The sequence below is a fragment of the Onychomys torridus genome, chromosome 1, assembly GCF_903995425.1.
Source record: "Onychomys torridus chromosome 1, mOncTor1.1, whole genome shotgun sequence".
Lineage (NCBI taxonomy): Eukaryota > Metazoa > Chordata > Mammalia > Rodentia > Cricetidae > Onychomys > Onychomys torridus.
Window position 1 is genome coordinate 112,823,254 of NC_050443.1, and position 27,076 is coordinate 112,850,329.

Consider the following 27,076-nt stretch of genomic DNA (forward strand, 5'->3'; position numbering starts at 1 on the left):
CATCTGGAGCCGCTGGTTTTGAGAGGCGGGAGCTGTGTGCTTTCCATAGTTTAGCTGATAGCTGCCAGTTGTCATGGGATCAAGAAACAACTGTCTCATGGGAGCCCCTTATGGAAAGAAAATCTGTTTGAGGTATCTTCCACCCCTGAGCCTCAAATGACAGAGAGATGGGCCGAGCAGAAATCAGCCGCTGCAAATTTAGTTGACAACCAAGCACCAGCCATGTCTCCTGAGAAACATGAATGAGCTTTACTGTCATCTACCTGTCTCATCCTCACCATTAATCAGCCAGTCATTAAAGCATTTTGCCAATATCAGAACTCAGAAACACCTGGAAGGTGAATTTCCTAAGGGGCAAAATGAGGGACTACTGCTGAGTGGTCCCAGTCAGGTTCCAGGGCAGGGCAGGGTCATCTCAGACAGCATTCTCTCTAAGGCTGTTGTGCCACCCCAAGTGATGCCAGTGTGGGAGACTGCCCCATTGTTGGACCTAAAATCGGTCGTTGTTAAGGGTTGGCCAAGATGTGTCCACCAAAAAGGCTTATGTATATCAGGCATGATGCCCAATTGGTGACACTAATTGAGCTGGGTTGACTCATGTGACCACTGACTTCTTTCATGGGCTAATTCTTTGATGGGTTTCCAGTTGTGAGCCATTAGATAGTGCAGCCTGTATGGAGAAAGTGGGTCACTGTAGAGGTGCCTTTGAAGGGTTTATCCCGCACTTGGCCCTTTCCTAGCTTTCTCTTTGCCTCCTGGCCACCATGAAGTGAGTAGCTTTCTGCCATGTTGTGCATGCCTTTCCAGTATGCTTTTGAATTAGAACCCATAAGTAATCTTGCATTTAAATAATTTCTCTCAGTTCTATGTTGTTACAGTGACAAAGAGCTGAAACATACACGTGGTATCTGCTAAGATACTGTGAGGTGCCTATCTGTGTGTGTGTGTGTGTGTGTGTGTGTGTGTGTGTGTGTGTGCATGTATGCATGTTTGAGTGTATAGATGCACATGTGTGTGAGTACATGTGGAGGCTTGAGGTTAACGTTGAGTGTCTTTCTTGATCATTCTGTACCTTACATATTGAAGCAGGTCTCTGGCTCAACCCCAATTTAACTAGTCTGGCTACTTGGGTTGCTCCAGAGATGTGGTCTCTACCTCCCCCATCCTGAGCTTACAGATGGTCCACCAGACCCATCCAGGTTTTGCATGGGTGCTTGGATCTGAATTCTGGTCCTTATACTGCATAGTCAGCACTTTACTTGCCAAGCCATCTCCCCAGCCCCAAGGTGCCCATCTTCAAAAGTGGTGCTACTGAGCTGTGTCATCATTACTTTGCTACCAGGCATGAAGGATGCTTTCTGGCCAAAGTCAGCCGAATATCTCTATACATATGCAGTGTCTTTGGGCTTCCCAAAGCTCCTTCGGTCATGATGGCTGCTCTTCTGTGCCTTATAAAGGAACTCATTCTAGGCAGGTGAGAAAATATGCCAGATGCAAGATTGATTTCAATTGATGGTCATCATCAGGCCAGCTGAGTCCTCCAGACCCATGGCTTGATGCTAGAGTATATGATCAGACTTTGGGTACCATCCCCAGACACTGAGTTCTTTAGATCCTCATAACCTATTCCCACAAAAGCCTGGAGAATTTCCTAAAGATCTATGGCTGTCTGCATATTTTACATAGCATCAATTTCAATAAGGATGGCTATTTTTATAATCAGTTGTGCTCAAAGTTAATAAAATAATTTCTAATATCATGCTATCATTTCAGCTTTTAGTAGAGGAAACAGACCCAAAGCACTTCCCAGGCCACTCATTTTTGAATGTACTTTTCTAGTTAAAAGTCATTGGCCAACTCACTAATATGCCATGGCTCTAAACTAGCACTTTCTGTTGAATTTTTTGTGTGGAAGCAATTCACCCAGCTCCTCACGCTCACAGTTTGGTCTATGTGCAGTGCATTGTTTTAGGTACTGGACACACTTTTAGCTTACTTTTTGTTGCTACTTGGAACCCATTTGATAGATGAAGAAGTGAAGGACCTTGGTGAGGGTACTCATAGCTTGCTGGTTCATGAAGACACTTGGGGTTACATTTCAAGTTGTTCATCTAACTGTCACACTGACTTGACTTTCAGCCCTAAGCAAGACTAGAATCCATTTTCCAAATCTCAGGACTGGTTGTTCATGAGGTCAAGGTTGCTGTGGATGATTGATTGATAAATAAAACACTGATTGGCCAGTGGCCAGGCAGGAAGTATAGGTGGGACTAACAGAGATGAGAACTGAGAGAACAGGAGGGCAGAGAGGGAGACGCTGCCAGCTGCCACCATGACAAGCAACATATAAAGATACAAGCCACGTGGCAACTTGTAAATTAATAGAAATGGGTTAATTTAAGATATAAGAACAGTTAGTGAGAAGCCTGCCATGGTCATACAGTTTGTAAGCAATAAAAGTCTCTGTGTGTTTATAAGTCTCTTGGTGTTGGGTCTGAGCGACTGTGGGACTGGCAGGTGAGAGAGATTTGTCCTGATTATGGGCCAGGCAGGAAAACTCTAGCTACAAATGGCACCCAACATGGGGCAAGAGTTTCCACTTAAAACCTGAGAAAAAAGAATCTAAAATGGAACTTAAAACATCTTACTAATTGTCTCTATCAAGTTAGCGGCAGCCTGTGGATTTGAGCCACTCTATGGCGGGTTCATGGCGTGTTTGCAGGCTTGATCTACACTATGTTACACAGAGGTGTCTCCAAGCTGAGCACTATGCTGTGTGTTGGATATAGTTTTTGGTAGTTTAGTTCTGGGCTACATGATGCTTTGATAAAAGCATAGTCCCACTGTTTCTAAGAGTTGATGTCTCCCAGAGCTGGTGGTAAACTGTACCACCGCCATGTTGGAAAGCTGATGGGGGTGGAGCCAACAGCCACAGCTGCCTTTTCAGTCTTAGAAATGCTGCAGTTTAAAGCAATAGGTTCACAATAAGGCAGATTCAGATGGAACAAGACTTTAAATGCTTTACAATGTACGTAAAAATGTATGTAGGCTTGAAAGAGAGAAAAAAAAGAATATATGCAATAATATAAACAAATAGATAGCAATACAAAGTCATTTGGTAGCTGTGTTTCAAGTATGGGAAGACTATGTCTGGGACAGATGAAGCAGGGTCAAGTGACCTTAATAGTAAGAGATAGCAGATTTTCATCTGGAAATGGGATGGATTCATGAGTTTACTGGAAAGTGATCTTGGGTTTGGGGTCAGTGGCTATGTCTTCTCCTTTAATTTGTTAAATGAATTGCTAAATGAATTTGTTAAATCATTGGTAGACCACAAGGCTGAGGATATAATCCAACTGATAGAGCGTTTGCTGGGCAGGCATAAAGCCACAGACTAGAGCCTGAGCACATTTCAGTATCCATCTCTCATTCCAGCACTCTGGAAGTAGAGGCAAGACCATCAGGGGTTCAAGGTCATCGTGTGCTACATAAGTGTTTCAGACTGGCCTAGGCTACATAAAACTCTGTTTCAAATGATAGAGCACATTTTAAGCTCTGTACAGGCTTACTCTATGCCAATAAAATTTTGTTTACAGGTATAAGTGGATGGTGGGCTTAATCTGTGGGCTATAGCCAGCTTCCTGTCTGCTTAGGGTTGTAACATGCATGGCACAGGGTGCTTTGACTCAACTAAATCACACTACACACTGAAAGAAGAAAGGCTGATCCCTGTCTTGTGACTCTGAGCAATTATATAAATACAAACAACTTTTTTGGGGATGCACTTTTTTTTTTTTTTTACTGAAAGGAAAACAAAATCATAATTCAAAGCCTTAGCTCTCATGGTCAAGGCTGCTACACTGAATCCAGCCAGCAAATGAGCTTGGAATGAAATGGCCTCACAGGCTTCAAATAAGGTTATGCCTGGTAATAAGAAGTGTCACTCAGAGGATGGCCGAAAAACAGCTTCCAGAAGGGCCAGCCCCTTCTCTCAAGTCTGGTACACATTAGAATTTCTTGCTTTCTCTTTCTGGCCTCTCCTCTACTTTCTCTCAAAGACTCATGTCAGCACTGGGGTCAAGAAAGGAGAACTTCTCTCTGCATGAGTTCCAGGCTGCAGGACAATGCCAGCAGGACCTATAAAACACATTTGGCCTTGAGCTCTGTGGCTCCATTGTGACCAGCACAGAAAAGAGCAAGTTTACCATGGTTAGCAGAGTTCCAACATGACCACAAGGACCCTTGCCCTGGGCCAATCCACCACCATCTCAGTATATGGGCAGAACCATAAATAATGTACATTGTTTGGCCAGTGATGGTCCTTGCATTGAAAGGGGACTTTCCATGTTAAGATCACTAATTAGCAAACCTTAAAACAAGCAGCTTAGGGGCCAGAGGGCCAGCTCAGTGAGGAAAGTGCCTGCTGCACAAACATAAGGACTTTGGGTTGGTTACCCAGCACCCACATAAAAATCAGTCATGGAGGCAGAGACAGTAGGATCCAGGAGCCCACTAGCCAGCCATCTTACCTGATACAGCAAGCTCTGGGTTCAGTGAGAGAACCCCACATGCAAAACTAAAGTGGAGGAATGGTTGAGGAAAACATCCTGACAGCAATTTTGCAGTCAGTCACTCCAGAGCTCAGTCTTGCCCTCTCTGGTCAGGTGGTGTGATGGCTAATCTTCACTGTCAACTTCATGAGGTTTAGAATCACCATGGAAACACACCTCTGGTGAGGTCTTCGAGGGTGTTTCCAGACTGAGTTAATTCAGGTTGGAAGGCTTGCCCTCAGTGTGAGAGGACACCATTTGATGTTCTGGGGTCCTGGACTAGAGACAAAGAACAAAATAGGCGGAGCACCAGCGTTTGCCTCCCTTTCTTCTTCATGACTGTGGGTGTGATGTGACCTGCCACCTCTAGCTCCTGTCTCTGGGACTTCCCCACTGTGACAGACTGTGTCACAGCCTCAAAGAATAAGCCCAAAGCAGCCCTTCCGTCTGTGTTGCTTTGTCAATCATTTTGTCAGACTAAGGAGAGAAGTAACCAAGGTGGGGAGCCACCTTTCTGAGACCTGAGGTGTCTATGCTTCTCGGTCGTCACCCCTCCTGCTCTTCTCCTGTTCTTTAAATGTCTGGAATCTGGCAGCTCTTGAATCCCTGAGCCTAGTGAGAGTAGGCTGATGTTGACCTTGGACTCCTCTCGGCCTTGGAGCTGGGGTAGGACGGGGTTAACTCAGAACAAATGAATGGCTTAGCACTATGAAGCACTAAGCTATTCACAAAGTAGCCTTCAATTCTTTTCTGCAATATGGAGTGCAGGCGTGTCTATATAATACTATGGAGTATGTTAGTTCCCCTTTCCCCACCTTCCTCCTCGAAGTCCTATACCCTGCACGTTCCTCTCACACAGAGACCCAGCAGGCCACTGTTCGCGGGAAACCAAGCTGGTAGTGAGAAGAATTAGCCACACTCCAGTGAGGATGGGGGAAATGTAGAAAATGCCAAGTGCCAGGTTGCTGCTCACAGAATGCTCTCAAGCACCTAGGCCCCTGGATGGCCAAAGAATCTTGTCCCAGTTTTTAGCCCCTGGCAAAGGAGCCTGGAGCAAGTTACATTAGCTTGCTAAATGATTAAAGTGCCCTTAAGCAAGTCTTGCAGATGCACCAGGACAAGTCCTAGGCAGAGCTGGTCTGTGAAAGCAGGAGCTGACTTGAAAGGTGCTTTCTCCTTTGTTCTGCTGGCTTCGCTAAAGAATTTCCACCTTAAACTTTACAGCAGACCCTGGGGGTCCTCACAAGATGCATTTATCTGTACTAGACTTGATTCTGTACAGGATCCCCTGCTGCCTGCTGTGGGGATAAGATCCAGTGCACCTCAAGGCATGTGGCTGACCCCTTTCCTGAGTTCTGTGACAGGCACCCCAGGGCCCAAGGCTGCAGGCTTGTGGTTGTTATCCTTGCTGGGTTTCTGGTGTTGTCTTTGTTTACGCCTGGTTATCAATGCCCCTCAGACTCCTGGACCTGAACAGCCTGGGGCTTTTTAGAGTGAAAGACATACATTCTTATTTCCAGGTTTGTTGGAGTTAGGTTTTTGGTTTTTTTTGTTTCAAAGCATGGAATGGAGTCACAGTGATGGTGGAGGAAAATCCTGACTCCCACTACTGCACTTTCTAGAAAATGCCGTTTCCTTTCCCTCTCCTGTTTTTCTTCTTTATTATTTTAAAATATATATGCCATAAAATTTTGTGTTTCTCCCATTTTCAGGTGTGCAGTTCAGTGGCATTAATTACATCTGCAGTGTTGTACTGCCAACATTGCTGTTTAGTCCCCAAACATTTCATCTCCTTGAACTCTTAACTCCTAACTCTCTGTTCCAACCCTCCCACGTTCATGTGTCTCTGGAAATCAGAAAAAACTCCGGTGTGGGTCAGGATGCTACCCACACCCTAACAAGATCTGTGGGCTTGTGTCTAAGCCTGAAGAATAATGCTCCCCCATCCATCCTGCCTCTGCCTCTAGCCAGCCCATCTTTCATCATCTAACTTCATGGTCCTTTAACCATCCAACTGGGAGATGAGGGGAACCACTAGAGAGGGGAGGGATCAAGACATTGGGATGTTGGTAAAGGGACCCTATGGGGCAGCCAAGACCCTTCTTTCTTCTTTACCATGATTGATTCTTAGAATCAAACCATGCACTCTCTTCCCTGTCTCCACCCTCTCTAGAGACTGCCCTGCTTCCCAGTGTTCACTGGAGGATCACATTTGCTCCACTGCTCAGTCTGTCACTAAATACCACATTTACTATGAAGTTGCCTGGGCAGGGGTGGGAGACCTAGGAGAGTGAGGGGAAGGAGATGATTGGAGAGAGATGCAGCTTGTGCCCTCGGGATTTCTATTATTTATTTGAAGAATAACAGTGCATTTTTTGATCCTATGCAACACAATTGTTTTGAAATATCTATGGGTTGTAGATTCACAGTCGAATTCACAGATAAATTAACCCACATTAGTGCCTTTTTGTGGCTAGGCATTTAACAGCCACTTTCTTCACAGTTTTTCATGAACACATTTATCCATAGGCACTTGCTGTACATAGATCTCTTTGCATCTATTCTTCCTACCTAACCTATGATGTACTCCTTGTCCAGCATTTTTTCATTTCACCCCACCCACACCCATTGCCATAGTCTATTTATAATGGGCAGACAGCCATAGATCATCTCTAATGAGTAGGCATGGCTGTGTTCTAATAAAACTTTATACTGCTTCTCTTTACAGATGGTATCTTAAGATAGCTACTATCAGAATTTCAAAAGGGAAAGCAAGCCTTGATGAGGGCTTAGAAATGTTAGAACTTTTTTTTTTTTTTTTTTTTTTTTTTTTTTTTTTTTTTTTTTTTAGTTTTTGAGACAGGTTTTCTCTGTGTAACAGCACTGGCTGTCCTAGAACTCAATTTGTAGATCAGGTTGGCCTTGAACTCACCTGTCTCTGCCTCCCAAGTGCTGGGATTAATGTACTGTTAATAGAGACATAAAATAGTGCATGCAACCACCATGTAAAATAGCATGGTAGTTCCCTGAAAGCCTGTAATGGTATCATCACTACAGTGGCCAGTGTCATTTCCAGGTACATACCCAAAGGCATTGAAATCAGATACTTTTACACTGAGCTTCATAACTATACATAGCCAAAAGCTGAGAACAGCTCGTGTCCAGTCAGCAGGTCATCAACAAACACAATATGACTTTTACAATAAAGCATTATTCAGCCTTAAGAGTAAGGGATGTGACACCCAAACCAACAAAGACAAACCTTAAGGGTGTTTTGCTTGTGAAGAAAACCACTCACTAGAATATAAATTCTTTATGATTTCACTCGTATTCAGTACTGAGAGCTGTCAAATTCATAGACGGTGGAAAGGCAGTTACCAAAGACAGGGAGATGGATACAGTAGGGAATCACTGTTTAATGGCTGAGCCTTCACACCTGTAAGATAAGCTCTGCAGAGAGACAGCGATGATGGCTTAGAGTGATGTATGTGTGTTCAGTGTTGCTGAAATGCATGCCTTAAAATTGCTAAGATGATCAAACATATGTTATTCATATTGCACTGTTTTTTAAAAGAGTAAACACACATGTATACCTATATTAATGTTTAGTATTCATTATCAAATTGAGAGACTTTAATATCACTTGGGACTTGGGCCTCTGAACATGCCTGTGGGGGATTAGCTTATCTTCACTGCATTAATTAAGGTGGGAAGATCTGTCCATTGTGGGGAGCACCATCCCCTGGCTGAAATGATGGTCTGTAGAGAAAGGGAGCTGAGCTGCAGCATACATTTATTACTCTCTGATTCCTGACTGACTCTGAATGTGATGGGACCAGTTGCTTCAGGCTCCTGCTGCCCTGGCTTCCCCACCATGATGGACTGCACCCTTGAACTGTGAGCCAGAGGAAACCCTTTCTCCCTTAACTTGAGAGAACTGTGCAGAAAATAATGAGATTGATGGCTGCCGAGCAGGGATGAGAGAAGAGAAATGAATAAAGTGGATCCAGAATATCTGGGGGGCAGTGGGCATGCTTTTTATGATACTGTAATGGGGGGGGGGTATCTGCTGTACATGTGTGAACTACAGAACACACAACACAAGGAGTGAGCAGGAATGTAAACCACGGGCTCTGGGTGAGAACTGGCATTGGTGAGAAGTTGATGTGGATTCACAGATTGTCAAAACGCACCACACTCAGCTAAGGAGATTACTGGAGAAAGTTGGGCATGTTTGGGAGAGGGGCATCACAGAGCACCTAATAGCTCTGTACTTTCTAGTCCATTTTTGCTGGAGATAAAAATATAAAAACAATGGGAAAGATAAGGGGTGGAGGTGTAGGAAGCAGCCATAGGCAGGGTCTAGTCATTTTGGAAGCCTGAGGAGGGGCTCATGTTCTACTGTCTGCTTAGGTTTCTGTTAGAAGCTGTCCTTACTACACTGTGAAAGGAGAGCAGGTGCAGGAATTGACTTGGGTCCTGCTGGCTACCCTGTTTGTGTTCTAAGGAAAGCAGTGTGAGGTCATTGGAGTTCAACCCAAGACTGGACCTACCTCTTTCAGGAACGTGATCTGCCTCTCTTAGCCTCAATTTGTGTGTGTGTGTGTAAAGTATCAGATAGTTTGCACCCCATAACTCCTAAACTCATGACATAACATAATTTGTATGAGGGTAACAGCAGTGCCTATAACAGAGAGGGCACCTGGAACAGCAGAGCAGCAGGAAGCGGAGTGGTCAGGTGTTGAGGAAACATGAGATCCAGGCAGGAGGCAGCCACCTGGCATGGCCCCTTCAGTCCTCATGATTCCTTGAGGGGGAGTATGTTGCAGTCGAAGGTAGGCCCAGGCATGAATCCTGCCCTGCTCCTTTAGCAAGAACAGGACTAGAGGGTGAGAGCCCAGCTGTCTCAGCTCCTGGAGGCCTTGTAGTGAGGACCTGACAACCTAGGTCCAGGGTAGGACCTATCAGAAAATTCTCTGTATTCCTGTCTGCAACTCAGCCCTGCCTTCTACCAGAACTGATTGGGGGAGGGGGGAACCTTAGGGCAATTAGGATTTTAGTTAAGAGCTTGATGGATGTTTAAGTCTTCATTGATTTGAAAAAGAAATGAGGAAATCATGGGGAACTGTAGCTAGAGTTGCACAGACATGAAATGGTGGTGACAGAGTCTTTAGGTTTTAGAGCTCCCAACTACCCATGACCCTTCCCTGCCTTAGAGTCCTTGGACCCTATCCTACCTCTACTGTCCACCTGCAAGCATGATTCTACCCCACATTCATAGTTAACGATAATCTCGATAGAGCTGGCTCATTGGTGACACTGGTCTTCCCACACAATCTTGCTGAGGCAATGTTGGATAGCCAGCCCTTTGGTCATACAAGAGGAAGCCACTGACCCCAGTTGGTCGCTAACTTGACAGGAAAGCTGCTCTGCCAAGCTGGGGACTGGACAGCAGAACTGATTTGCCCACATAAAGCATTTATTACCTCCTCTTCCTGTTTAACTGAAATGATGTTCTTTGCCTTTCCTTCGTCACTTCTCCTTAGCTTGCCTCCTGAATTCTGCAGAAATTTTTGAAGGCATGTTTCCAGCTCCTGCGCTTGACTCATTGTCCTGCTGGGATGGGATCTGTCACTTCTAATTTGTTTCTTGTTTTGTTTTGTTTTTTTCTACCCACTTTGGGCAAAACATTTTAGTAAAGGATGCAGTTTTTCCCCACAAAGCAACTTGTTTTGATGCCAGAAGTCTTTAAATGCCCTTATATTGAACTGTGCAATCTAATTATGTAAGTTAAAGTGAGTTTGGGGAAGAAATTAAGAAAACCCTCAGCCTCACAATTTTGGAACTGGCTTTGCATTTCCCAGAGGCTTTGTACCATCCTCCATATTTTTCCCCCTCTTTAGTGATGAGGCATCTAGTTTTGAGTTTTAGTAGCAGCAAGCACTGAGTAACAGAGACGATGGAGATGTCTGAAGCTGTGACATCATAGTCATTTTAGAGCCAGTCCTTGTAATTAAACTGGCTTCTGATGACTTTCCAATTGTTAAGTTCCTTTCTCAATTGAGTATGGCGGGGTTACTGTTAGTGCTCCATACATCACCTGCCTTATCCCAGTAGGCAGCCTTTTCCAGATGATCTCTTATTAGAGCAGAAGAATCTCCTGACCCTGACCATTTTTGTACAGGCCATGATAGGCACTAAGGCAGAAATTCCAGAACACTGGAAAGTTCTCCACAAACTTCATGTTGGTGGGAGGCTTGGAACTCAGCAAACACCTCTGGCAGGTGCATCCACCAAGATATTTGAGCATAATCATAATCATGAATACAACTTAAGATTTTGTAGTGTGTCCTATTAGCCAGGGTTCTCTAGAAGAACAGAACCAATGGAATATGGTTCTGTGAATATATATACAAAGGGGATTTATTAGATTGGCTTAGATGATATGAACTAGGTAATTCAACATTGGCTATTTACCCACTGGAGAAGTTGAGAATCCAGTAGCTACTCTGTCTATGAGGCTAGGTGCCTCTGTAGTCCCAATCTGATGCTGAAGGCCTGGAAAATTCCTGGAGAGCTGCTAGTTTTTAGTCCATATTAGAAGGCTTGAGAAGCTGGGCTCCCAAGTCAGCAAAGGATGATAATAGCACCTCTTTGCTCTAGGACCACTTTGTAGATGGGCTGCCTCTGAAAGATGCCACTCTGGGGCATGTCTTCCCCCTCAGTTAACCCTTCCTAGAAATGCCTCCACAGACCAACCCAAAGTGAGTCTCAGTAGATTCCAGAGCCAACCATGTTAACCAAGGTGTAACCATCATGGTATGCAGGTGATGACAGTGTTTGATGGCTGTGGGACATGTAGTGATGTCTCTTCACTTTCAGTCTCAAAATCTTGAACTAGGCAAACTTTGTAGATTGAAAGTTCCAAAGGACTGGTGTTCTTATAAACCATGGAGACACTTAAATTGCCTCTTTAGTTAACGTAACATTTCCTTTTTAAATTAATTTTAATTGGCAGTTATTTCATATATTTACAAGATGTACAAGATGGCATATGGACATCTTGTGTAGTGGTTAAATCATCCTTATTAATATATCTGTCACCTTATATCTTCCTCGTGTCTTTGTGATGTTGAGCTACTTGGTCCATAGCTAAATGTTTATATGCAGAGGAAAGCATTGATTGACAGATATGTAGATACAATTTGATTAAGACTTTAACTGTACAAATGTGTAAATGTGTCAACTACAATTAAACTTAGTTGAGATTGACAAGATAGAATTGAGCATTGTTTCTACCAGAAAGCCCCCAGCAATGACTGCCTCAGATAGAAGAGCTTGTCAGAGAAACCTCCTTTGTTGTTTGGTTAGTTGAATTATATTGGCTTGGGGATTAATTCTTTTTTTTTCATTGGCACAATTAAAAAAAAACAACAACTGTGTAATGTGAGATAGGGAGATAGCTCAACCAGTACATCCCTTCTGTTATAAGTATGCATACCTGCATAGAGATCCCCAAAACCCATGTAAGAAGAGCTGTGCTGTGCCCATGCATGTAATCCCAGTAGTAGAGACAGACAGATATCTAGAAGCTCACAGGCCAGCTAGCCTGGCATACATGGTGAGGTTCCAACCAATGAGAGTCTCTATCTCAAACAAAATGTAGAAAGCAATTGAGGACAGACATCCTACTTTATCCTCTGACCTCTACACACATGCTATGTATGTGCACACCCACATACACAAACAATGTGTACAGATTATGCTGTAACAGCTTTGAGAATGGTAGCCTGAATTCCTAGATACACAACTAGCTTACCAAGTACCTGGAGATTATTTTCTTTCTACTGGGTTTTTGAAAATAAAACTTGCAGGCTCTAGACCTGATGATATTTTTTAATCTTTTTAGGATGACATGATTTGCCTGTGATTCTCTCTGTATTATTTATCTCTGTGTAGGGTTTTATCTCCCAAAGTTTTAGATTATAAATAAATCCTTCCATAGATTAAAAATGATTGGAAAGAGCTCTATTTAAATGCAAGCTTACCCTTTCCTTAATCATTTGAACCATTTGGGAGAGCATCTATGAACGCATTTGAACATTTATACCATTAGCTAGGTGTTTAGAAGTTACCACCTAATAGCCCAGCCTCTAAACAAGACAGAGCTTGATCTGTTTGCCTAATGATAGATGGTCTTCCCCTACTGAGCCTCTAGCTCTTCTGCATGAATAGAACACTGTTCTGGTACTTCTTCTTTCCTGCAAGCATCGTTCTCATATTTTTTTACATTGTGCCTGGCCTCTACTGATATGTCCTGGAGCAAGCTGAGGGATGGAGGATTTTGTTTGGATTGGTGATGTTTCCTAACATTCACCTTGACTTAAATACATCTCTTACTGTACTTGCAAACATATGGTTCCTTGGAACAGAGCCTTTCAGAATATCCATGCTGGCAAGAGATCCACTGAGATGCCTTGGAGGTTCTTGATGTGGAAAAGGCAAGATTCTTTCCATCAAGAAATGAGCCAGAGATAAGGAGAGTAACAGAATGAGCTCTGGAGATGAAGAGGAAGAAAAGGGAATAATGCCCAGCTACAGCTGCCAAGCCTCATCAGAAACCTGGGTAACAAAAATGAAAATGATTAAACCCTGCCATAGAAAATCAACTTAGAAAGCAGGGCCTCCAGACACAGAGAGAAAATGCCAAATACTTGAGCCTCTGATATGAGTCAGTTTGATCTTCTAGGCCATCTTATCCATTTATTTACTATCAACCCACCTATCTGTCTACCCATTTATTCATCCACCCGCCCACTCACTTACTACTTACCCACTCATCATCCACTCATCTACTTATCTACCTACCTACCTGTCCATTTATCCATCTACCCCACTGCTCACCCACTCACATATCCATCCATAGACTCACTTAATTTGTCCATCACCCACTCGTTTACAATTCACCCACTCATCATACACCTACCAACCTATTCATCCATTTACCCATTGGCCCACCCACTCATGCATCTATCCACCTTTCTATTCATCTACCCACCTGTCCAACCCACCCCCATAAGCAGACAAAACCAGTGTATTTGAATCCCCACCATTTACCCATTGTCAGAGAGGGGAGTGTTTCTTTTTCTGATTCTTCTTCTAAGTCCACTCCAGCAGGGTAGAGCAGAGAGAGAATCACCATTGTGTAAAGGCAACCCCCCTCTGTCTGCTCACCTGTCCACCTTCCCTATGGTCACTTCCATGGGTTTGAGAACCCAGTTGAGATCTTGCTGGGTTGGGCACACTTGGAAGAAAGCCTTTATTCTATATAGTCTAATAAGGCATCATGAATCTGTCTAGTTGAACGACTTGGGATCCTCTTCACACCCCTCTATGCCCAAAAGCAAGTGCTGTGCTTCTAAGATATTTTGTGCATTTATGCTTCTTAGTTTGAGATTTATTAGAAACAACATAGGATTACAGTGCCTAATAGGTCATCCTACCAAAAATAGCCACTGCTTATGTTTCCTTTTGCCTAGTTAGCTAATTGGTTTATTTCAGGAAGACTTGAGGCATAGCAGCTTTTTCAAGCCATCACCATGAACTGTCGGGTATTATTTACACATGTCCCTGGTGGGTCTGTACAAGTCATGCTGTCCTGCTGTACTGAGCCCATGTTCCATTGTATCTTGTTTATAGCATTAATTGTAGTGTTTATTTAATCATTCCCCTGGTTTTCTTCATGCAACTTGCATTCTGTGTTATTTGGAGTTTTGTCCTGGCTTTTTAAAAAATTTATAGGGAATCTAAATTATGGAATCTATCTTTCAACACTGCTCTTTCTCAGCTGACAGTTCATTAAAAAAGTTTGTGTTCAGCCTTCATATTGTTTCAGCCTGACATGGTTTCTTTTTCTTTAAGGTGGGGGAGGGCATTTTGAGAAATATCTTTATTTAACTAGCTGAAACTGTTCCAGAGCTTAATTAGAAGTAGCATATTATAACTGTTTTGGTGTTGTCTAGAGGCAAAATAATTACCCTGTAATAATAATCCATGTTGTGCTAAACCCATCATTATTGTCATCAAGGGCTGGGGACAGCAACTTACAGCTCTTAAGGGTAGTAAGGTACTCTGGGGAATGTCCACAAAAGCTGAAGGAAAAAAATAGAAAAGTTATTGCAGCTATATAAGCTTGGAGTTCTTGGACTTGATGCAAGCCCATTTTTATCAGAACAGGAAATTGTGTTCCATGGAGGCTTGAGGCAGGGTCTGTGGATTCTGTTATTGTACCTGTCTGAACACAAAGGCCAAGACTTGGGTATATAAGGAGATCATCTTTTTTTTTGCCTATGTTGTACTCCTGAGGGCTGAGCCTGGTGTGATAGGTACCAGCCTAAGACTAGAGGCTAGCAAGCATCGCTGTGCTTCTTATATACATACGCAAGGAATGGCCTTAGTTCTGTGTTCCATGTAGTAATCCATCAGTATCTCCAAATACCCTGCATTCCGCTTTAATGCTGTAACTAAGTCAGTTAACAGAGTTCACCACCTAGAGCTATGTCTCAAGTGTAATTGGGCATCCTAGATTTGCAATATCCTGGACAATGAATGCTGCTGTCAAGTCTGGTCTCTTGGTAAATGAACAAGGCAGTGATCCCCTGTAGTCCTCCATTACAAGAGTGATCCCCTATAGTCCTCCATTACAAGAGTGATCCCCTATAGTCCTCCATTACAAGAGTGATCCCCTATAGTCCTCCATTACAAGACACTTAAAACACCCATTCTTCCAATCTGGTTATGTCTTCATGTCTCCAGGAAAGAATACAGATAACTGGTTCTTTAGTGACTGAGATAGCAAGCTCCACCATGGGCCATGGAGCATGCATGTGTGGGTCCTCCATCCTGCTGTTTGGCTTTCTGATGGACTGCTTGCAGCTCCTGATTCACAGTGCTGCATTTAAGAGATTGAGAACTGGTGAAAGAGAGGAGGGATTGTATGAGCAAGAGATATTGAGACCATGATTGGAAAAAGCACAGGGACAAATAGCCAAACTAGTGGAAACACAAGAACTATGAACCAATAGCTGAGGAGCCCCCATGGAACTGGATCAGGCCCTCTGGATAAGTGAGACAGTCGATTAGCTTGAACTATTTAGGAGGCCCCCAGACAGTAGGACCGGGGACCTGTCCTTAGTGCATGAGCTGGCTTTTTGGAACCTAGGTCCTATGCTGGGATACTTTGCTCAGCCTAGGTGAAGGGAGGAGGGGACTGGACATGCCTCAACTGAATCTACCAGAGGAGTCCTAAGCTGAATCCCCAGGGGAGTCCTTGCCTTGGAGGAGGTAGGAATGGGGGATGGATTGGGGGGGAGGGCTGGGGGGTGGGAGGAGGGAGGACAGGGGAATCCATGGCTGATATGTAAAATTAAATTAATTATAAAATTAAAAAAAAAAAAAGAGTGGCAAGAAGTGCCGTGGAAAGGGCACTGACAGAGGCCCCTTGAAGCGCCTAGTGGAGTGTCCTTTCCTCCCCCCCCCCCATACTCCTAAATCTATAGTGAACTCTGAGGTGGCAGGGCCTAGGGAGCTTCTGCAAGCATGCTTAGTTAAAGAGATAGTGCTGTCAGAGAATGGGGATTTCAAGTAACCCAGATTTCCCTCATGTTGTAGCTGCTTCCCACTGTCTAAATGAGGAGAGGTAATTAAGTTTATTATCTGTGACCTAATGCTAATTCCTCTTGCATCCTTGCTTTGTGCAAAGGGAGAATGCCATTTACAAAGAAGTAGCTGGACTAAGCTTTTCTGTTGTCAACGCTCCCAAGGGTTATAAAACAAGTCTACCAGTGAACAAGCTGAGGAAAGACAGTACTCCAGAGTCCTCCCTGACAGCCCAAATTGCACACTTTATCATAGGAAAAGAGAAGTCAAGGTGTTGAGAAATGTGCTGGAAATCGGGCATTGTTGGGGCTGAGGAGATGGCTCAGTGGGGTCCAGCCCTTGCTGTACATGTATTTACACCTGGGTTCAAATCTCACTCACCTGTGTAAAAAGGTAGGAATGGTGTGTGCACTGGTTACCCCAGCACTGAGTGGACAGTGGCTACCGGAGGATCCTCGGGGCTTACCAGCCACCATCCTAGCTCCAGGTTCAGTCATTCTCTGTGTGAAGGGACTAAGGCACAGTTATAGAGCCAGACATCCGGTGCCCTCACCTGGCCTCTCTGTACCCACACCACACACACCCTTATACCTGTCATCTAATCAAAGGATCCCATGCCTCTAAAATCTTTGCCAGGTCACTTTCTTATCTACTAGAGCCTTTTTAATTTTCTTTTATTAAGAGAATAATGATTGAAATGAGATAAAAGATGGTACCGATAGTGGCTGTACCTCCACGTCCAGTAACATTGTACCAAACCATGCCAAGCCTAATAGCTTACACACAAAGAGTGCTTTCAAACCCAAGGCCAACTCACTAGAAGACTTGATTATGAAGCGGTAAGACGTTTCTAACTTCAGGGAAGGATTGTATTTGCATCTTTCCTTCCTTTTTGAAAGGTGGGTTATTTTCGTGATACGTATTAAATGTTACTTTCAGGTACTCTTATTTTGGTCTGTTTCTTTCACCCTCCACAAGCTAATTTTCTGGATTAATTTGGACCACATCTGCATATAATTCTGAGAGTTTTTCACTGGCAAAACCTCCCAACTTCACACAGGACTTGGAGACTTCACATTCTTGACAGTCTGGAATTCTAATTGAAATGCCAAACCTACAAAGGTGCCAAAGCCTAAGTATGTGATTATGCCATTTTCTCTTGATCTTTCAGAGTCTTCCTTCGAGCAATTAATCAGTATGCAGATATGCTGAACAAGAAATTTCTGGATCAAGCCAACTTCGAGCTGCAGGTAAAAGGAGGTAGACAGCCCCTTTGTGAGAGAATCATGTTAAAACAAACGGCTGGTCAATTCCAGTCATTTATATCTCTAATCCCTGGATCCTAATGGACCTCTCATCAGGGGGTGTGGAAATGGAACCCGAGGAGTGAAAGTTATGCTCTCATTGTATTTGCTCCATTTAGCAAGTTAGGAAATAGAGTTGTTTCCAAGAGAAAGTACTGAATCAGAGTGGCAAGGAGGAACTCTCCTGGCAGGAGGCAGGCAGGCCACCGAGTGCCACTATGCCTGGCTGCCAGACTCGTCTCAAATTGTCCTAAGACAGGATGAAGGGTTCAGTGGAGGAGAATCGGGTGTGCTTCACTGAGCTAATTGCTTCTGAAACTCTCTCCCCCTCAGACTCTCTCTTGGCTTTGTGCCACCTGTAGTGTCCATAGTGAGTCCTCCTGTTTCCCAAATACCTCTTCTGTATATGCCCTGCCTAAGTGTGTGTGGAGGGGTGCTGGGTGGGTGCACATTAACTAGGCCCTCTACCAACTAAGCCACATCCTCAGCCCCAGCAGCATTACTTTAATTTTTTTTCTTTTTCACTTTTTTATTGTTTTTCTCTGCTTGATGCTTGTTTTCATGTCATAAACAAAGATTCACATGCGGTAAATGAGTTGTTAGGAAATATTTCCTCTACTCTTTGCAACATTCCCGCTCTGCAGGAGTAACTTGTAACTAATCGCTCTGCCCTCTTCCTCACACCAGATGCATTTATGTGGGCCAGTGCAGGATGTCATCCTGCCTTTAACATGCATTGGTTCATGCCAAGTGTTTTACAGTCTTGGTCTACTCCACAGCATGAATGTGCCTTCACTTACTTGGCTGCCCCTACAAAATGGTCCAGAGCTTCTGCTTCTCACTGTCCTGAGCCAGGCTTTCATGATGTCAGTGCATGCACCCCTTAGGAAAGACTGATTGCTGGCAAACAGGATGAACATTTAAACTTGAAGGGCAGTGTCGAAATGCCCTCCTAAAAATGTTTTAGCAGTAGCACTTTCACTAGCGTGTGTGTGTGTGTGTGTGTGTGTGTGTGTGTGTGTGTGTGTGTTTATAAAGCTTTTATTAAACTTTTTAGAGAATTTCATCCATGGATGTAGTCCATTCTCGTTCCTCTTACTCATCAGCCCCATCTTCTAGCTCCCGCCCTCCTCTGTCAACCTGCCTTCCTCATTACAAGTGTCTTTCTCACATTCCTGTCTTTATGTTTTGTCTCGTGATCCACTGAGCTAACCAGGACATCCCCACTAGCCTCTTTTGAAGGAAGCAACTCTTTGCAGCCTTTCTTTAGAATTCTGGATTCTTGTTTATATGAATTTTTCTGGTCACTACATTTCTATGACCAGCTAAGCTGTGCATATTTATCAGTTGTGGGGATTTTTGCTGTGAACTCTCTGGCCATTTCTTTTGCTTGTGTTTTATTATATAAAAATATTTAACTTTTCTGTAGTCAGACCTGACATTTCTCCTGTGATTATGTGGTCTTAGGTTTAGTGCAGTAAATCTTCAATGGCCTTAGTGTTGTATCTGCCATGAAGTTAATATCAGCAATTACCTTCAGAGTTCTGCTTAATGGATTGATTTTTTTTTTTCTTTTTAGCTGTTTAATCCACCTAAGATCTCTGTAGCTAGTGTTAGGATCAGGGTCTATCATCATTCTCTCTACTTTCATGATTGGGTTTTCCTGTCTCCAGTGAGTTTGTATGCTGCCCTTGGCTAAACTGCAAACCTGCTTCCGTATGGATTCTGTTTTCTCTGTTCTTACCACAGTGCTTTCATTACTTCAGCTCTGTTGACAGACAGCAGAATCTGCACCTCCAAGTTTATTTTCTCTTAAGAATTGCCCTACCCCCCCCAAAAAAAATATGCCAGGCAGTGGTGGTGCATGCCTTTAATCCCAGCACTGTGGAAGCAGAGATAGGAGGCTCTCTATGAGTTTGAGGTGAGCCTGGACTACAGAGCTAGTTGCAGGACAGTGCCAAAGTTACACAAAGAAACCCTGGCTCAAAAAAACTAAAATAATAATAATAATATAGATAGATAGATTGATAGATAGATGGATAGATGGATGGATGGATGGATGGATGGAAGGAATTGCCCTGGCTCTTTTTGTGCATTTCTTCTTGCACCTGTAGTTTAAAATCAGCTAGGTGAACTTCTCTTCTGAGAAGTTGGATGTTAAGTGGAATTACTGGACTTATGAAATTAGAAAAGTTACAGCCTTTGAGGAGAGTATTTGCAGTCTGTCTTTCTCCCATCCTGTGCTGGTCTTCTCGCTCTAGCTTCCATTAAACTCTGGGCATTCTGAGGTTAGGGACATCTGCTCAGCTTCCATCCTACTGTAAGCTGTGAGCATCCTGAGATGGGTGACCAGGGCATTCTGGGCTAGTTCTGTGGTGGTCAGCAGCATGGTAAGCAAGGCCACATCCTAGGGAGAGTCAGATAAAGAGGGCCACATACACTCTTAAATCCTGGGGATGCTCTTGAATTCCTGCCTTTCACAGGTCATTAAACTCAGAGTTGGTAATGGGGACGTCTTATCTTTATGTGACTCTCTGTAGCTATTGAATTTGAATACTATCCCTGGTTTGTGAATGAGAAAAACTGGCGTCTACAATGTCTTGTAAAGATCATCCTTAATCCTATACAGCCCATAAATCCTTGAAATGGAGGTTTGATCTTTTTACATGTTTTCCCTAATTGTCTGGTGTATGCATAATTTTGGCATAATAAAAAGTTGTAAATCATGCAAGGGTATACTGTTATTCAGAGAGGGGCTCCATCACATGCTAACAAAGCTAAAAGCATGCAGCATTCAATGTATGCTCAGCACCACCATATCTGTAGCCACTACTTCTGCAAGTCATAATCCCTGTGCCTTCCAGGAAGCCTACCCAGGTCATACTACTAACAACCTCGTGTTATTGGTGAAGAAACTGAGGCACAAGCAGAGGTTAGAGGAGTTTGCCCTGGTGAATTGAGCCTTACACTCAGTTGTGAATCACACCCTGAGGGCTGGCTTGCAAGGCTCTGTTTTAAGCATTTCAGGATGATAACTGCCCAGAGCGTTTCTGAGATCGATTGTTAAACTATTCCACAACTTAGCGGCTCCTCATCTCAGGTCTTTTGGTTTTTAGCTGTGGAACAACTATTTTCACCTGGCCGTGGCTTTCCTCACTCAAGAGTCCCTGCAGCTGGAGAATTTTTCAAGCGCTAAGAGAGCCAAAATCTTCAACAAGTAAGTCGTTCCCCAGCTCTGCTGCTCCGGGCAGGAGCCTCCTGCTTATTACCCTAATTTCCATGTCTTCTCCAAGCCAACTGGGTACAAATTGAGATGTAATCACAGGGTAATGAAAGGGTGGTTTCAAATCACAAATCCGGCATCGCCTTTGTAACCCATGAACCAAGCACTGAAAATTGCAGGATTCATCCCAGTAGGTTCAAAGTCAGTGTGATTGGAGGTGGTTAGTGCTACACAGCATTTGAGTTTCTGGAGATTATGACTTTTGCTGAGCACTCTTCTGATGTCATTATACACGTGGTTTACTTTATTGCTTACTTTTCCAATTCTGCTTCTACAAAAGAGGGTTCTGATGAAAGCCATCAGCTCTGCTGGAACTGTCCAGCCTGCTGAAACAGAGCGATCCATTGTTTCCTTCTTGGCACAAAAGTGCCCTGTCTTCCCCTGGACTTTGAATGGACTAGATTAGCCTGTGTGTCATTGAAGAAGCTTCATGAAGGCCAAGATCCTTGGGAAGCTCTGTGGTGCCAGAGGCCGTCCTGAATGATCCTGTTCCCATGTCAAGAAGGAAGATTGTGGGCTGAGGAGATGACTCAGCGGGTCAAATGCTTGCTGCTCAACCATAAGTAACCGAGTTCACATCCCCAGAACATGTGTAAAGCCAGACACAATGGTGCACATCTGTAACTCCAGAACTCCTATAGTGTGGTGAGAAAGAGAGACAGACAATTCCCCAGAGCTTTCTGGCTTACATAGCAGCAAACAAGAAACCTTTCTTCAGTTTGGACACCTCTGATCTTGGCACACAAACACTCACATGTTCACACACACACACACACACACACACACACACACACACACACAAATAAATGCATGTACGCATGCACATAATTTACAGAGAAAGAAAAAAAATAGTTGCTCAGGTTCATTCCCAGGGTCTTGGTGTCCTGAGGTTTAAGCACTTCTCCTGCCTCAGTTCCACCAATGTCACCCTGTTCCAGGTGTCCCTTTGGTGGGGACTCCCCGGAAGATTCTGAAATGGTGCCCATATTTCTGGGTCATCATATTTATAATGCCTCTGCAATATTCTGACTGCACCTGCGCTTTGCATGGTCCCTATGAGTTCCTGAGGTCAGAGGGTGCAAAGGGGGTCTGGGGATGAGAAGCTGCTCTGCTTTTCATAGTTGGAAAGCACATGATCCCTGGAGTGTAAGACATGGTTCTGCATATAATACTGAGCTTAATTCATGAGCCAGCAGCCTTCTAAGCACTGTGCGTGCATGTATATATGTGTATGTGTATATGCATATATGTATATGTATGCATATGTTTGTTTGCCTGTGTGTGTTTCATATATCATTAAAGAGCATGATTTTTTCATTCAGTAAGTCTGTCCATCCTCCATGTTTTCAGTCTGAGCAAGATAATGAAATGGTTCCCTCAGGTGGTTGACCCCAAGAGCCACAAGTGAAGACAATGACTATTATTTAGAAGTGACAGATGTACCTGCCAAACCAAGCACAGTAGGGACAGAGTAGCACCCACCTGTGACTGCTGGCATATTGTCTGTCTTTGGAACCTTTTCAAGAGTTACTTATTCACCATGGCCCCCAGGGACAACAGACTTTTGGGGGCTGTGCATGCTGGAGATGGACCCGACACAAAGTCCCCAGTTTCTGAAGGTCACGGGGCTTGTGAGAAGGGAGGAATGACTGCTTGTGTTGTTGCTGTCCATGTGGTGGAACCATCATTTTAGAAGCAGGATACCCTTAGCAGCTCCAAGTGTGGCTCAGCTCCCTGAAACACGGGCTCCCACCATTCGTTACATCTGTCCAGCAGTCCATGTGGGTTGTGCACACTGAGAGGAGACTCTGGCACTCAAACCTAGTGCTGGCTGAGTTTAGAACCCATTCAATATGAAGCACCTCTGCTTCCTGCCCTTAGAGATAGAAGCTGTCTTAGTTAGGGTTTCTGTTGCTGTGAAGAGACACGATGACCACAACAACTCTTACAAAGAAAAACATTTCACTGGGACTGCCTTACAGTTTCAGAGGTTTAGTCCATTATCATCATGGTGGGGACATGGCAGCGTGCAGTCAGACATGGTGCTGGAGAGGGAGCTGAGAGTTCTACATCTTGATCCGCAGGTAGTAGAAAGAGACTGAGTGCCACACTAGGCATAGCTTGAACACAGGAGACCTCAAAAGCCACCCCCACAGTGACACACTGCCTCTGACAGGGCCACACCTCCTAATAGCGCCCCTCCCTTTGGAGGCCATTTTCATTCAAACCACCGCAGATGCCTACTGGAGGAGAGGTGCTTTTAAATTAAATGCTTCTTCTGGAGGCCTTGATGCCAAGCACTGTGGAGACCTAGTGGTAGCTCTGTGCTGGCTTCTCCTCATGTTGCTGTGTTAACAGTTTAAACTAGAGCAGCCACCGTGATTGCTTTAGCAGGACCCCATTCTCCAGAGAAAGTCTTTGTTCTATGGATTTGAAGGCCACAAAGCCAAAGGAAATCAAACATAGCCATCTGGTGTCTGCCTTTCCAGATCCCACAGTGCCTCTGGATCAGGCTTTCCTGTCTCTCTTAGACACAATAACAAGACTCTGGAGCTGTGCCTCTGTGTTCTCAAGGATTTCTCAGGGTAAAAGCTTGACCATGTTAGAAGTTGTCTTTGTAAACTCCCATGAGGTATTTGGGCCTCACTCGGCCACAGACTATATGTGGCAGTAACTGGCCACTGAGGGCACAGTGTGCTCCCCAACATGACTTATAAGCCTAAGAGACATCAGCATCATGCAGGGTGTCACCAATGTTCATGATAATTGTGCCTTTTTATAGAACTTATCGCTTCATAGTACATTATTCTTAAGAAGCAAATGGCTTAAGACGTATCTCAGGGTGTCCTGCCCAAACTCTTTAATTTACTGGGTGAATTGAGCACCTAGATATCATCTCTGTAGTTTATTTAGTGGAAAAGGATTAAGCCTCTTCTATGCTCAGGCAAGTATGGTCCTGATGCAGGGGAAGGAGAGAAAGTAGATCCCAAGGTGAAGACATTCATTGTCTAGTGGAAAGCTAAGCTAAATCAGTGAATGGAGTCAGGAGAGCATAAGGTGGTCACCAGGGCCTTGAAAACTGGAGGCTGGCCTGGAAGGCACAGCCTAGGGAGCAGAAGCTACCGAGTAGTGTGGACTTCAGACAAGGGTTAGGTGGAAGCTGAGCTGTCTGCCTATTTGACTGACATGGCACCCCAAAGGGCATGGCCCGATCTAGCAAAGAGGTACACTGACTTGGAAGTGTAAAGGCGTGGTAAGGGCTGGCTCCTCAGAGAGCAGAGCATGCAGGGAAATGATATGGAGTTAGCCCTAGCAGCCCGAGGTAGTAGCTGATCTTAGGTACTTGGGGCACAATGCATATGTTTAACTATGTCTGGAGGAAAGCCTTGGGTCTGAGGTAGACTTAGATCCTCCAACTCATGCTCTCGAGACTGTCTGTGCCTGGCCTGTCAGCTTCTCTAGGACACATCTGAGTGGACAACCTCTGTCTTTTTTTTTTTTTTTTTCCTGCCTGGTCTACTTCACCATGGCTCAGAAAAGTAGAGATTTCTGGAAGCAGAAGATCTACTTATTCATGCCTTAAGTACCTGGGAATAAAACACACACACAAAAGAAGAACAAGATACACCATGCTCAGAACTGAGTATATCAACCCCAGTATAAGAGGAAGATTTGCTTGTAACTCCCAAAGTAAAGAACTACAAGGAATCAAACTCCATAATAAAATGCCATTATTTCACCTGAACATATCCTTGGTGCTAGTGACTCCCAGCGACAGACATCAGGAGAATGCTGCTTTGGACTATCACCTACTTTCCCCAAGCGTCTTACATTATTGGGGTTGAGGAAATATAAATACAAAGCAGAAGAGTTAACTTTAAATTCATAGCCATTTAGACAACATTAACGTCACATGACTACAAGAGAGCTCCATGCTCAGGAGCCAACTTTGTTCTGAAATAGAAAGGATTTGTGAATTGCTTTTGAATGTTTTTGTTTGTTTTGTTATTTTTGTCTGAGACAGGGTCTTTCTACATAGCTCTGACTGTCCTGGAACTCACTATGTACATCAGGCCAGCTTCAAGGCACAGAGATCCTTCTGCCTCTGCCTCTGCCTCTGGAGTGCTGGGATTAAAGAAGTATGTCACAAAGCACAATGCTTTTCCAAGTATTTATAAGAGACTCCCTCTTTCAAAGGCTTCACAGCAGGGGGAGGGGACAATTGACTGGACAAGCCCAACTCTTTTACTTACCCTTATTTTCCCTTGTGAAATCTATTACCTCCTAAGAGGACATGTTTGGCAGCTGGACCAAAACATCACAATAACAAAACTATCCCCATTTCATCAGACACTGGCTTCTAAGATACCGAACTAGAGATGGGATTTTGAGGGAAGCTATAAAGAGATAAATGTGATGTTACAGCATAGTCTAATCAGAAGGTAGGATTCTGTATTGCAGAATACAATCGATTCAAGCCTCGTGCTAACTATTGTTTCCAAAAGATTCAAATTATTCCAAGTAAATTCACATTGAGGATTAGAGGGAGACCCAGGGAAACAAGCTTCATGAGCAGCAGCAGCACTGTCACCTTTGTGTTGGCAAAGCTAATTAGATATATTGATGAGACCTTGTCCTGAGGAGCATAGTAAAGCTTAACACAGGCAGAATGCTCACATCACCCTTGAATCAAACCAGGCTCATTCCCAGTGGTGTCATCTCCTCCTACCTATTGTGGATTTTTGTTTCTTTGTTTTGTTTTGTTTTTCATTAAGACAGAAATGCCTCATCCTACCCATGAGCCCACTTCTTGGTGGCCCTCCTTCCTCTCTCTCCTGTCCTAACCATCCACCCTTTGGCACTCTGGCCACAGATACTGAATATTCCTCCAGAACCTCTGACCAAGGGACATGGCACTAAATTAGGATGGGACACTTAGTGCCTTTGATCGCTGTCCCCAAGTTCAATGCTGTTGTTCTTCACCCATGTCATGGTCACTCACACAGAGTTTGGTTGCTTTGTAAAGGGTTGCCATTAGCTCATCATCTTGGAGGTAAGAGACTTGAAGGACATGAGGCCAGCGTGTTCCCAGCTTCTGCTAACGAGCCTCGTGCTGCCTAACAGCATGGTAGTGAAGAGGGAGAGCAAGGAGTACAGAGGAGGAGTGTTCCTGAGAGAGAAACAGGCAGATTTGCTTTATAAATACATGCTCTCCCCATGACTAATCTATTCTTGGAGACCTAACTCTGTCCTGCGAGATCTAGTTCACTCTCAAGAGATCTGACTAACACAATCTTAAGAGAACCAAGCCAGTCTCTTGAAAGACATTTATCTATCCCCGAAGGCAGTATTCTTATGATATAACCACATCTAGATGTCTTAGTGTCTGCCATCCTCTCTGTCCTATTACCTTGGAGACCAGACTTGCAGCACATGAACCTTTGGGGACAACAGTGTCCAAATCACAGCACTCCATCTTCAAGAACTCCATCTCCTTCTCCCCTAGAACTCCATTCTAGGCTTGCTTCTGCCCCTCCAACCTGGTTCCTTGTCTAGTTTAGATTTCTAGACCCACACATCCCATGTCAGAGCCCCCTCCAACCTCGGTTGTAGTATTCTTGGTTTATTCTCTCCTTAGAAAAGCATTTTTCAGGTTCTAGATTCTAATTATTGACTGGGCCAGATACGCGGAAGTCTGAAATCCAGATGCGATGGTGTAGGTTCTTCCGCTGGGGGAGGTTCTATTCACTTCCGCTGGCTGTCCCCCGTCCTCAGCATCCCCTAGCCTGTGTTGCCACTCTACTCTCTGCTCGTCTCCAGATCTTTTCCTATCTTCCTTCTATGTCTGTGACTTAGTGTGCCCTTCTCATAGGAACAGCACTTCTTGCATTCAGGACCCACTCTACTCCATTGCGGCTTCATTGCATCTAGGTTATATCGTACAGATCCTATTCCAAGTAAGGCCACAACTGACAGGAATGATGGGTATGAGATATGTAGATAACCTGTGTGATTCTGGAGTTGAAGTCTGCCTTTCCTATCATGACGTATGTCTCCCGAGGCCTGTGGGTCTTGTTGGAGTTCTCAGTAAATGAATCAGCCTACTGGCCCTTGCAGCCATGAGAGAGCTGCTGTGGTTAAGGCAAGCCCTTTAAATTGCAGCATCTCCTCACTAGAGTGTTGGCTGGGACAGAGTGAGGACCACTGTCACCATTCAGGAGTTGTTTCCCTACGCTGTGAAAGAAAGTGGGGACCAGAGGACCCAGGTCTTTGCCCAGCTG

General features: G+C 44.1%; 1 protein-coding gene across 1 annotated transcript in view; it reads left to right on the forward strand.

Annotated features, from left to right (window-relative positions):
- The window catches only part of Dock1 (dedicator of cytokinesis 1), a 453,773-nt gene that overhangs the window by 329,174 nt on the left and 97,523 nt on the right, over window positions 1-27,076 (forward strand). The window contains exons 31-32 of the mRNA XM_036177592.1: window positions 17,380-17,458; window positions 20,629-20,729. Of these exons, the coding sequence (XP_036033485.1) occupies window positions 17,380-17,458; window positions 20,629-20,729 (180 nt within the window). The remainder of the gene's footprint in view (window positions 1-17,379; window positions 17,459-20,628; window positions 20,730-27,076) is intronic.